The sequence below is a fragment of the Quercus robur genome, chromosome 7, assembly GCF_932294415.1.
Source record: "Quercus robur chromosome 7, dhQueRobu3.1, whole genome shotgun sequence".
Lineage (NCBI taxonomy): Eukaryota > Viridiplantae > Streptophyta > Magnoliopsida > Fagales > Fagaceae > Quercus > Quercus robur.
Window position 1 is genome coordinate 7090251 of NC_065540.1, and position 14276 is coordinate 7104526.

The 14276-nt window shown below is 33.0% G+C and overlaps 2 protein-coding genes across 2 annotated transcripts; both read left to right on the forward strand.

The window, feature by feature from the left end:
* Positions 1-440: 440 nt before the first annotated feature.
* On the forward strand, positions 441-1727 carry LOC126690962 (thaumatin-like protein 1). The gene is made up of 2 exons (XM_050386057.1): positions 441-486; positions 1030-1727. Exons 1-2 carry the CDS (start codon positions 441-443, stop codon positions 1725-1727), a joined length of 744 nt encoding a protein of 247 aa, XP_050242014.1.
* Positions 1728-4136: 2409 nt separating this feature from the next.
* On the forward strand, positions 4137-5262 carry LOC126691971 (thaumatin-like protein 1). Its single transcript, XM_050387304.1, has 2 exons — positions 4137-4278; positions 4443-5262. The coding sequence occupies exons 1-2, from the start codon at positions 4224-4226 to the stop codon at positions 5117-5119; spliced, it is 732 nt and encodes a 243-aa protein (XP_050243261.1). The 5' UTR covers positions 4137-4223; the 3' UTR covers positions 5120-5262.
* The last annotated feature ends 9014 nt before the right edge of the window (positions 5263-14276 follow it).

Sequence of the window (14276 nt, forward strand, 5' to 3'; positions counted from 1 at the left end):
CGTCCATCTAACTTAGTAAGGGATTGTTTACAAGAAAGGCAATGGAAGCATGATTGGCGAAGTTAATATTTGATTGATTTATATATATATATATATATATGAATAATACGGGAATTGATTTGTATCAAGTCAACTTTTTAATAGAATCAATAAATTTTTAACTTGCCAATCACGCTTGGCTTTCCTTAAAAATAAAAACCCTACCTTTCCTATGATTGGCGGAGTTAATATTTGATTGATTATATATATATATATATATATGAATGATACATTGATTTGTATCAATTCAACTTTTTAATAGAATCAATAAATTTTTAACTTGCCAATCACACTTGGCTTTCCTTCAAAATACAAACCCTACCTTTCCTATGTATAAATTCTCCCTTGCCGAACTTATTTCATAATTCCAACTTATATTTTAACTCAAAAGCAAAGGTTCAATGGCTGGCGAAGCTCTCATCGTCCTTCTTCTCTTGTTCATTACAGGTAACTGATTGATACGCCCTTCTCTTTTCTTTTGCTAGATGATAGTATATCACAAAAATATCACAAATATGTGCAAATTTTAATGCACCTTAATATTGGTATTTATGAGGACAAGCAAAGAAGCTAGAGGTATAAGTTAACATGTGAATTATTGTTTCCATCATGAACCTTAAAATCACAATATATAGACTTTTATCAAGATCTCACTGTCTAAGTGGTTTAGGCAAACTGGCAAAGTGATATCAACTTATCACGTATAAAGTTCTTGAACGTATCAAGTTCAAAAATCCTTGCGCCTACGTTTTATGTTATTGACTAATAGTGTGGTAGTTAAAGTAGGGGGTGAGGGTTTAATGTTCTAACAAAAAAAGAAGTATGGGGTGATGAGTAAAGTAGTAACTTTCACACATATTCCATGCACATTATTTATTTCTCGTTTTAATTGTGGATATCAATAAGAGATGTGTACATCATACATGAAATTTGAAACAATTTTTTTCAAAAGTAATATTTACTGTCTAAGTTTGAAACAATATTTTTCAGGTGGACAGGCTACGGTAACCTTCAACTACGAGAACCGATGCACTGAGTCTATATGGCTCGGTGCCACCCCATCAATTGGTGATAGTAATCCTGAGTTCACTTCAGGAACTTCAAAAACACTCCAAATGCCTGATCAATGGAAGGGTTTCATTTGGGGGAGGACCAAGTGCAGCCTCAATGCCACAAATTATTTTTCATGTGAAACTGGAGATTGTGGTGGCAACAAAATTTGCCAATGGCCAGTACCCAATTCCCCAGTGACCATACTTAATTTCACTATTAACCAACCAGTACAAACCAATCCCCTTGTGGTCTCCTATGAACTGAACTTGAACCATGGGCATAACGTGCCAGTCCGGATCCAACCCGTTGGTGGGTCTCTAGTTGGTGGTGGTACTGGACCATGCCCTGTGGTGGATTGTGCTCAAGATTTTAGCAATGTGTGCCCACCTAACTTAGTGGCCAAGGGCAAGGATAGTCGCTATGTTGGTTGTCTTAGTGCTTGTGATGCTTTAAAGGATCCAAAACATTGTTGCTTTGGAAATTTTGCTAGTCCTCAGACTTGCCAGCCTAATGAGTACTCAAGTATCTTCAAGAAAGCATGTGGTCTAGCCCACACTTATCCTGGTGATAATCAACCTCCAATTTATAGCTGCAGTGGGGCAATGAGTTTCAGTATCACCTTTTGTCCCGCATAAATTAGCCATGTTTGGTTTTTTTTTTTTTTTTTTTTTGGGTGGTTTTTGGTTTGCTAACACTACCATGTCATTCCCCTGTGACATAGTAAGTGTTTGTTTGGATAGCTTATTTTTTGCTAGTTTATTTTACTATTTAGCTTATTTTTATTATTATTTTTATGCCCTATTGCACTTTTTAGTATTATTCATAGTTCCCATTATACTATTTTAGTTAATTTTTATTTTTATTTATAGTACTTTTAGCTAAAAAATTTTAGTTTCAGCAAAATAAACGAATCCTAAACAAACCCTAAGTTGAATTTTAAGGCATTGTGAACACGCTCATGTGTAAAAGGTGCACTATTTCTATGCGGGTCCATCCTAATTGGCAGGAGTATGCCACTAGCCTTATGGGTGGGAAGTCGCCATTTGGTTTTTGTGCAGAAACTAATTTGGACCTAATCATCCTAAGTTAAGTGGGCTGACCTCCACTTATGTACCTCATAGTCATGTTTCAAAAAAGATCCCCCTAGGAGGAACCTTTCCTATGCTTGCAAGAATTAAAAGTAAGGCACAAACAAAAGCACACATTCTAAACATATCATTTACAAATTAAAAAACGAATATTCTATCCTTAGGGTTTTGAAAGCTACCACATTCTCAACTCCAAATCCTTAACATGCTTCTAACAAGATTCAATCATCCTAAGCATGATTCTAATAAGATTTAAACATTCTAAGCATGTTTCTAACATGTGTTGAAAGATAAAAGGACAAATAAATAATATTGAAATTGATTTTTTTTTTTTTTTAAAGTTTCTAAAAGAGCCTACCTATGAATGACTAAGGCTGTGTACACAAGCCTCCTAGGGTACATATGTAAGGCCGAGGTTGTGTAAAGCACCCATGAGGTAGAAACCCCTCTTCTAGCCTAAACATGCTTCTAGTCATAACACCTAAATCTAGAAGGAAGAAAAAAATACCGAGGCTAAGAAAAATAAAGAGCAAAAACCTAAAGAAGAAGTTATAAAAATAAAGAAAATTTCTGAAATTTTTAAAGAAAAAAAAAATTGTTAGCTATGCTTCAAGCAAGAACCAGGGCCAGCTCAAGGCATTGTAGGGCCTAAGGCAATTACTTTAAGTGTGGCATATTCTAATATTTTGAATATTAATAACAGATTTATTCCAATTTTGGTATTTTTTATTATTTAAAATCTATTTTTTTAGATGCAAAATTACAAATTAAATGAACCCACCATATTACTCAATTGTAATACAACTAAAATAAATACTATTTATTAAGTGAAGCGACCAAATACTAAAAAATTATGATTTAAAATTTTAATAAAATTATATATTTGATATCTCTAAATAAAATTTGAGTATAAATTTATTTATTATTGGGAGATTAATGAGTTCTATCAACATTTATGTGTGGGAAATTAACAAATTTTACACTCTAAAGCTTAGAAAAACTTAACAAACAATAATTGCCACATCCAATAAAAAGTTTTTTCTTTAACTTTTTTTTTTTCTTTTTGATAAAAAACTACTAATACTTCTATTAGTACATTAATATCTTTATTGATAAAAATTTGGGGGCATTTTTTCATTAGGGGCCTTAGGTGGTTCCCTATTTGCCTCACCAATTGAGTCGGCACTAGCAAGAACCAAAACTTTGATTTGATCATTTCCCTTTTCTTAGTGAATGACAATAATTTAAATGGGTACAAAAATGATGATAGTTAATTTTTTTTTCTTTTTTCTTTTTTCAAAATTTATGGATAAGAATTTAAAAACTATTCCATAAAATTACTCTAAGAACTCTAGATCTTAATTGGTTAATCCTTCCCAAGTTTTTTTTTTTTTCAAAATTAAATTTTACTTTTTGAAATTATGACAATATCTCTTCTAAAAAAAAATAATTATAACAATATATTTTTGGCCAAAGGAGAAGAAACGGAACCTACGCCGGGATTAGATGCCCTACGAATTGGCTACATCTGTAGCCCAACGACCCGTAAATATCTCCAGCCGCCTCAAGTTCAAAGCATCAAACCACTCCCATGTTGAAATCTCAGACAAATTAGTTTTGGATAAGATTATATTCAAATCTACCAAGTAAAAATTCTAAGGACGTAACCTTTTAGTCGTGGTGTACTAGACTGGATGCTTCGTCTCAACCTCACACGTTGTTATATTGAATACAAAAGTCTATTAAACTTAACAGTCATACTATTACATTTGAAAACCCGTTTTGTAAACGACTAATTCACACTGCTTCCCTTACCAAATACTGACACATGTATCAGTCTCTTCCCTTCACAGTAGCAGTAGCGACCCGATTCCGTATGGAAAATAACTACCAAGTGAGTCCAATTTTCCGCATGTTTTGCCTTTGAATAGGTGTATAAACCACTATATATACCGCGCAAAGTTCATTGGATTAGCACCAAGCCATACCAAACCCAAGTTCATCATTGATTGTATTTACTTGTTACCACCAAATTAAGCAACAATGATGAAAACCCTGGCACTCTATAGCCTTACCTTGGCCTTCTTTTTCCTATCTGGTATGTCTTGATCACCATCTACTTCTGATATGCGTTATTACATTGCTTTTGTCAGTAATTTTTTTATTTAAATAAAAATAATGTAGTGGTTCATAATTACAACCTAGTTACAAGATATGTTTTGCTTTTTCATCTTCAAAAGCGTTTGGTTTACTTAAATGCAGGTGCTCACTCTGCTAAAATAACTTTCACAAACAACTGTCCAAGAACCATTTGGCCCGGAACCCTAACTTCGGATCAAAAACCACAACTATCAAATACTGGATTTGAGTTAGCATCCAAAGCTTCCTTAACTCTGGATGTTCAAGCTCCATGGAAAGGCCGGTTTTGGCCCCGAACTCGATGCTCAACCAACGCAGGAAAGTTCACTTGCGAGACTGCAGATTGTAGCACTGGTCAAGTTGCATGCAATGGAAATGGCGCAATCCCGCCAGCTTCTTTAGTAGAAATCAACATAGCAGCCAATGGTGGGAAGGATTTCTACGATGTTAGCCTTGTAGATGGCTTCAACTTGCCTGTTTCGGTAGCCACAAGAGGCGGCACTGGTGAATGCAAGACCTCAAGCTGTCCAGCCAACGTGAACGCAGTTTGCCCAGCGGAGTTGCAAGTGAAAGGGTCTGATGGGAGCGTGCTTGCTTGCAAGAGCGCTTGTACTGCTTTCAATCAACCACAGTACTGTTGCACTGGTGCATTTAACACCCCTCAAACATGTCCACCCACAAACTATTCTCGTATCTTTGAGCAACAATGTCCTCAAGCTTATAGCTATGCTTATGATGATCAGAATAGCACATTTACCTGCTCAGGTTCACCTGACTATGTTATCACCTTTTGTCCATGATTTATAGAGAGGAATTATGTGTTCCCAAATTTGCAATAAGAAACTAATATGTTTCAAGTACTAAGGCACATGTATGTATGTGTCAACAAAATAGTTATTTGAATAAAACATGTACTAAATAAATACTGCAAAATTTTACTTTTTTTGTTGTTGAGAAAAGTGAGGTTGTGCTTATGAGTTATGAGAAGGAAATTTTTTGGGCTACTCTATCACTTGTTATTCATGTTGTACTAAGATAGGGGATTTTTATTCTTGAGGGTAAGCATACAAATTTAAATTGAAAAGTAAATTGCAAATCATACCTCTCAAATTTGGGGCCATTCTGTTTTTTTCTTCTAACGTTTCAAAGTCTAGATCCACTCCCCTAATGTTAGGGGTCATTTGTGCAAATATGTTTATTAAGAGTTTGTTTGAGATTCATTTATTTTGCTAAAACTAAAAACTTTTTATTGAAAATACTGTAAATAAAGGTAAAATTTAGCTGAAATAGCAGTGGGGCCCATGAATCATACCAAAAAGTGCAGTGGAGCCTATGAATAATAGTAAAAATAAAATGAATAGTAAAATAAGCTGACTTTTTAATTTAAAGCCAAACGCACCCTAAGTGTTAACTTATTCAACATATTTTAACTAATTCAAACAAGAATTGATTCTCAAAGAGTTGAACTCTTTGAAAAATCTTTTGGTAGAAATTTTTGCCAACTTTCTCAACTTGTTAATCTATGTACAACTTTTGAAGTTGTAAGGTAACCCAATACAAATAAGCTCTCCTTAACAAGCACTAAAGAAAGCATGCTTGGGCTTAGATATGGTAAGTGACAACTTTGACTGCTTCATCTTAATAATATGTGGAATTTAGGTTAAGATTAGGTAGGATTAAGAATATAAATATATATGAGTTTGATTCAAGTTATACCTGATGTAACTCTTAGCGATATTACACCACTTAATAACTTATTATTAGATGCGAATTTTGACAAATTTACTGTTGGATTACATTATATTCACATACTCTCCGTGTTTGCAAAATTTCACAGTGATTAAAGATCAATAGTCATGTTATCAATTAATTGTTTAAATTCAAGTTTTTGTAGTTTAAAATAATACATAAAAGATGAGTTCATGGATCACATGGTAAATAGCATCTGATTGGTATGAAAATTGGCATGCATATTAAGCACATATAGAACATATAATTCAACGGTGGGATTCCTAAAATATGAATTTAATAACAAGTTATTGGGTGGTGTAACATTATTTAGAGTTACACCAGGTGTAACTTGAATCAAACTCTCTCTCTCTCTCTCTCTCTCTCTCTCTCTCTCTCTCTCTCTCTCTCTCTCTCTCTCTCTCTCTCTCTCTCTCTCTCTCTCTCTCTCTATATATATATATATATATATATATATTATAGCAATGATGTGTAAATTGCAAGGCTTCAAAAGCTATTTTATATTTAAAGCTCCACTAGAATTTTAATGCATCATATTTTCTTTGAATAGTAGAATATGTGGTTCCATATGCAAATAAAATCATAATAAATACTTAATGGTAGAATATATAATTTTACATAAAAAAATTTAAAATAAAATGCCTATTGATTCTCCCAAAAAAATTAATAATAATAATAAAATGCCTATTAATAACTATCATGATTATCATAATTCATATTTTGAAAAACAAAATCGTATTATATAATACTTTCATGTGCATTGTATGGGTTACCAATTAGTTTTTCAAATTTTCTAGGTAATTCTATTAGGAAAATTTTTTTTTAGAAAAAATTATCAATTTTGAAATGCGTGAATTAGATTTTACAACCTCATCAATAATTTAACAAATAAAAAAACTGGAATAGTCAAGATTCCTTTTGTTGGAACATTTTAATAATAAAATATTTAATAAATTAATTTGTTAAATTAAATGATAAAAGTGCAAGTTTCGTGTGGTGAATGAGTCATAATTGAAGAGCTAGTGTTTTTATAGAAATCTTCAATAAGTAGTGTTTTAGGAACTTTATGGAGGAATTATCTTAAAAACTCTAAAGAATTTTAAGCCAATTCTTTATATATATATATATATAGAGTTTCAATTTATGACGTCTGCTTCTAATGATAACTCTTTATCATTAAACTAAGACACTAATCGGTTTTTGGTGTAGACAGAGATTGAATCTCAAATTTCTTATTCAACTATCATAGATTTTACAAGTTGAGCTAACTGAAACTCACTAAGCCAACTCTTCCTTGGTAGTAATAAGTAGATATTAAGTTATGGTTACGAACTATATAATATATGTGTCAAATTTTTTTTAATGATATATTGGTTGGTATGCATAAATTTAATATGAGTGTTTTGTTTGTGTTATCTTGCAATATTTATGAACAAATTGACTTTATTTGTTATAGATAAAAAATTAATTATTTCTGTATTAAATATACATTTAATTTATGCATATTCTTGGATTTTGTTAGGCAATGGTTAGAGTAGTCCGGATCGAACCCATTGGTGGGACTCTAGATGGGTCAGGGCCATGCCCTATTGTGGATTGTTTTCTAGCTAAAAGCAATGTGTGTCCATCTAACTTAGTGGCAACAAACAAGAATGGGCAATATATTGGCTGTTATAGTGCATGTGATGCGTTAAAGGATCCAAAATATTGTTGCACTGGGGATTACGGTAGTCCACTGGCTTGCCAGCCTAATGATGAGTACTCAACTAGCTTCAAGAAAATATGCAATCTTGCTCACACCCATCCCCAGGTGATAATCAACCTCCAATTTATAGTTGCAATGGGGCAATGAGTTACAGTATGACCTGTCCCTCATAAATTTGCCTTGTCATTGCGATGATAAAGTTAATAATTTCCGGATATATAAGTTGATAATTGGCACGAAAACTTGATTTGGAAATTGATTTGGAAATTGTCCCTCCAATTTATAAGTTGCTTGTGGTATGATTCGGAAATTGATTTGTATCAACATGTAATTTAATAGAATCAACAAATTATTAACGTGCCCATCATTTTTTTTTTTTTAATACAAGATAGAAATTCTACTTTAATATAATCTAAGTGTATATATATGTAAAACTCCCTCATAAAGACTTCTACTCCGGCCCTTGCCCCCCGCCACCCCCCCCCCCTTCCCACAAGAACTATGTACTTGTAGAGACACCATCACGCCAAAGATGCGTGGTAGTCCCATCATTCTGTATATTCGTTTAGACCCTTTAAACAGATTGTTTAACCTAATTTATTAACTAAGTGATTACTTAAATTAATTTTCAGATTTAGGTTAAATACAAATAAATCATATTATGCAAATATGCAAAAAAGTTAATAACACCACGATATGATAACCTAGTAAAACTAATGAAACTAACCGTTTAAGGTAAAAACCGGGGGAGGATTTGACCTTACTATCCTCAAGGTAAAGTAAATTCACTATATGAGAATTGAAGTTTTTACAATCAGATTTAATCCTAAATCTATTGCTACCTCATGTAGTAACTTACTGACACGACCACGTGCAAGTTCCGAATCCACGGACTCCTTCTCTCCTTGGATTTACACCAACACAAGCACCCTTGTGACTTTGAGATCCCACTCAAAGGTTTCATATCACCTTCAGTTGTTGATCTTGATGTAGCAACTATGTTCTACCAATGTTTGATTGTAGTTTTGGCTCTAGTAGATTCTTGTGTAGTTAAAAGGTTCAAAACCTCTCAAATCTCACAAAGAGTAACACACAAAGTCTTCTTCAGCACCCTCAAAATGTGGCTAGGGTTTCCCTTTTATATGTAGAGAAGTTTAGATGAAACCCTAAACATTTTCGCGGGCTTTGGGCCTGTTTAAAAATTCTACAGAAAATTGTGCCTGTGATTTTCGATCAGTCTAGTCTAATTCTCAATCGGTCGAGAAAGGCAGAACTTCACTTCCTTTCCTGCAATCAACTAGACTTCAAAACTTGAAACAACCTTATTTAAGCATTGCCTAAACATCTAGACTAGACTTGTTTTGTTCTCGGTTTGCCAACACAATACAACAATGATTCTAAATATTTAATTATAAATCTTTAGAACCTAACAATTTCCACCTTTGGGAATCCGTGACAAAACACACATACAACATGTAATGCTTAAATCAAATACAAATTATTGCCGTAATACAATTCTTACACAACTACTAACTATTAGTTGCTAGTATAGACAACAACTATAGAAAGAATTAACCTGTAATTTCCTGAAACACTAAAAACAAACCATAAATGCATGTGTGGAAAATGTAGTATAACAATCTAAATCAAAATTTGAAATTTGAATTCACAAAACATATAAATAGATAGTGAACACATCAATATGAATAACCTCATCATCATCAACTATCACAATCAATAAACACATCACATCAATGTTTGTGAATCCAAGACATACACAACAAAGATAAAGATATACAAATAAACACAAATACCAAAAAGAATATCCAAATACATTAAACTGATATGCAAATACATCAAAACTCCCCCTAAATACAATAAGTTTACTCCCCCTATGTACAAAAAATCTAAAATCTACTCCCCCTTTTTGTTACGTATTACCAAAGGCAAACTTAGTCCTCAAAGGGTGGATGAGGTGGAAAAGCACTCCTATAGTCTGTAAAATCAGCTCTCAAAGATGCAACCTTCGTCAACAACTCATCAAGAAACTATCCATGAGAAGCCTTAGTAGTAATGAAGGATTGCATCATAGCATGGAGTGAAAGAGAAGGAGCAACAGTCGGATCAACATCCTCAACATCACCAGCAGGATCCACAACAGCAGTCGAATCCACAAATGTCTCCTCAATAGCAGGCATAGTACCAGAGGTAGTAGTAGCATCTCCTCATGGTCTTTTAGAAGTCTCAATGCTTTGCTCAGCACTCTTCATTTGTGCTTGCCTCTGTCTAAGGTAGGTGGCTCCTATAGGGGCAGTAATATGCATTAACTCTAGGGGAGGAAAATCTAACAAACCTAAGAACCTCAAAATCCTAAAAATGAACATACGAAAGAATAACTTCTAACTCTTACTCTTACTCCTATCGATATCAACAATGGTTTGTATAAACATGGATGGAAAATACATAAAACCATCAGTAATAAAAGCATAAAGGAAAGCACATCTCTCTATGGGAACAGTATGAACATGTGAAATGGGATAGATGTTATGACATATGATCCTTAAGTATTAAGAATTAAGCTCGGTGAACTCAAAAGAATTGATTCTTGGTTCAGAACCCCAAGAAACAAGACGACCACAAAGAAGGGACATCATATCATCAACTACAGGAAACTCAGTGTATGGGTATGTGGGTTTACGGACTAAAGGCACTCCTAAAGCCTCAAAAATAGTTTGTTTAGTGATGGTAAACTCTTGACCACGGATCCAGGAAGTCAAATAATGACCACCCGTGACCTCAGAATAGATAGAGAGGTTAGAGTAAAACTCTCTAATCAAGACTACAGGAGGAGGATCAAACACCTCACACAAGGAAACCCAATTCCTAGACACAAAGTTCCTACGAATAGAAGGATCTAGTTCACTCAACACTATCTCCCTCTCACCCCAAATAGACCTATATTTTGTTAAGGTCTCATACGTTTCCTCACACTTAGCAGACAGAAAAAGATCTCTATCACCTAGTGCTGAACCTGAAGTGGAAGACACAGGGTTCCTATTGGCTCTAGTTTTGAATTTCCTACTAACCTTAGAAGCCATGACTAAGAATCAAAAAAAAAAAAAACAAAAAAAAAAAAAAAAACAAAAAAAAAACAACAAAAAAAAACCAAAAAAAAAAAAAAAAAAAAAAAAAAAAAACAAAAAAAAAAAAAAAAAAAAAAAAAAAACAAAAAGCAAAAAAAAAAACAAAAACAAAAACAAAACAAAACAAAAAAAAAAAACAAAAAAAAAAAACAAAAACAAAAAAAAACAAAACCAAAAAAACCAATAAAAAACAAAACAAAACAAAAACCAAGGGTAGACAGCATAAGAGGGATTAGAGACAAGATAACATACAATTTGAAAAACTATATGATGCATGATAGTTAAACTCATATGATGCATGATCTAATGCTTTTAAACAGTCCAAATTCATCACAATTTTGAAAATTGACAAAGGAAATTTAAGAATTTTTAGAAAATCCCCAATTTTGAAAAAACCTAATTCTCAAAAATCGTTATATTGACTAATTAAACAACACAACAAGCATAAAACAAGTTATAATCACTCAATCCATCAATATCAAAAGCCAATTTCACAAAATCCCCAATTTCTCAAGAACTTAGAACCCTAATTTCGAAATTTCCAATTAAACACAAAAATTTTGAAATTAAAGTATGTGAAACATGTTTAAACGATGCATGAACAAAAACCCATGGTTCAAATTTGATAAAAAACAATCATCAAAAACCCCAAAATTTAAAACATAATAAAATTCCTAAAAATTTCATGTAAAATGCATGTAATTGTGTAAAAAGATGAAAAAGAAAGGTTAAAAGTGTCTTACCTTAAGTGTATGAAGAAAACCTTTGAATCTTTGACCAAAAAAAAAAAAAAAAAAAATTGAGAAGAGGGATCAAGAGAGGAATTGAAGAGATAGACAAAAAAAATTTCTTTAAAAAAGTCGGATCTGATTTCTATATGTTTTTAAAATTCGAAATCCGATCGATCAAGAGGAATTGAAATACACATGAAAATAGGCTCAACTGATTGAAAGGAATCGGGCAGGAATCCAAGGAACCCGAAACTTTTAAAAGAAGAAGCTATTTTTCTCCTTTACATTTCGATCGGTCGAAAAACAAGCTCGATCAGTCAAATTACAAAGAAACAAAAATTTTGAAAAAATCCTAGAAAAATTTTCTGCAAAATCATTTGAAAAACTGTTTTTATGATATGGCATGAATGTTCATGACTTCAAATGATCTTCAAAACCAAAATTTTCAAAGAAAGATTCAACTTGATCAAATTTCCTCACTCATTTCTTTACTCACACCCAAGAAAAAATGCATTAAACGCATCAAGAAATTTAAATTTGTGTTGGGAAATTTAGACCTCAGTTGATAGAATTAACAAGTTTTAAACCCAAGTTGTTAATTAGATTTATTATGAATAAAACGTGTTAAAACAAACAAACATCAATATCATGTCAAAATCATGCAGCGGAAAAATAAATAAGACAAGATATGATAACCCAAGAAAACCAATGAAACAAACTAGTTTCACAGTAAAAAACCTGGAGGGAAACTTTCCGAAAAAGCAATCCACTATAGAAAAGAGAAGTTTCAGATCTAGTACAAAATCTTTGTCCCTAGACTCTACAATCCCCGTAGATGAACTCACAGCAGAAATCTTCTACCGCTTCAGAACCTCTGAACTCTTTAATATATAAACGCCACCTTTTGATGCACAAATCCCAATACGTGACTAACCAATTGCGCGGATCCTAGTACGCGACTTCAATCACCAACTAGAGAAGGTTGTTGGCTGCAAAGTTCTTCACTTCATGAACAATGAAGATTAAGAAGCACTTGGTTACAAAACCCTAAAGTGCAAAAGACACAGTAGCTTCTTTTAGAGAGAATAAGGCATTGGTCACCTTTTGCATATATTCTCCTTGTATTCTCTTATGTGACGGCCTCTAAAATAAGTCTTATATAGGTCTAGGGTTGTGAGAAAAGAAACCCTACACATACATGTCATTATGGGCTGAAAATCAGATCTGAAAAACTAAATTTGGTAAAGCTTGACAGATAAGGTGTCGAGCCAAGTGTCGAGAAACATCTCGATCGATCCACCAGGTGTCGAGAAGCTATCGAGGAGATAGAAACTTTCTCGATTGATCGACCAGCTATCGAGAAGGTGTCGAGATTGCGATAAGAAACACCTTAAGAGGCTTGATAGATAGCCTAGCTGTTGAAAGGTGTCAAGTAGCTATCGAGCTTTAAAAACTCTTCATCACATAAGTTTGAAAGTGACTATCACCTAAAGAGTTACATCATATAACTCTCACATCTTCTAGAAAACACGCTTGCAACCATGCAATTTTTTTTTTCTTTTGAACCATATTTTTCTTTTTGTTTTTCATTTTGTTTCTTTTAACTAATGTACAATAACACCTTAAGAATTTTGCTATGCAAGTGCTACACCTTACCGAACACAGCTTTTATGATTTGCACATGGGTGTTCATGATTGGCGAGTAACAGTGATGAGATGGTTATTTATGCATTTCTCCTAAAGATTTTTTAGTCCTTACAATCAAAAGCATGTGACTTCAAATCAAGAGCATGTAATTTAAAACCATAAACAACTCACACAATATAAGCACTACATAGCACAAACTAGCAAAGTGCAGAAAAATAAAACTCATCAAAGCTAAACAAGGTACACAATCATGAAATGTAAATTTCATAAGCTAACCTTAATTACACCTCTTAAAGATGCATAATACCAAAAAAATATATATATATCTGATTTTCTATTTTTTTTTATATATTGTTAAAAAAAATGAAAAACATAAAACAAAACAAACTTAGAATGCAATGTATGAATGTTATGCAAATGCAATCCTAAAGAAAAACAGTTTTGGTCACAAGAGATAGAAAGAATTTACACAATGACCATGTCAGACAGACTCACTAAGATTGAATCTTTTGCATCTAGACACTTTTAGATGCAAACTTGGAGTTGGGATTTGTCCTAATTTTAGTTCCAGGATTAGTATAAAGGTTAAGAACTTTCACCAACTCATGAATAATTGCAATAGGATCTTGTGCTTTTGGCACATACACTTTTTTTTAGGAGATTTCTTTAAAGCTTGCAACTTAAAGTAATTTGGTCTAGTACGCCCAGCTCTACCACAAAAGTGACAAAACCATTGAGGTTTGTGGTTTTTCTTACTTTCAGATTGATTAGAATTTTTAGTTTTAGACTCACTCAGATCTACCCTAGTTCTTCTAGAAGCATGAACTACTTCCTTATGAACCTTAACTTCAAAAAGAGTTTGATGAACACCAGAAGATGATGTAGCAAGTGAAAAATTAGGATGATTCACTACAGTAGTAGATCCATTCTCAACAAAACCTAGTTTAGAGGTATAAGCTCTATCTATTTGTTCTCTAGCAAC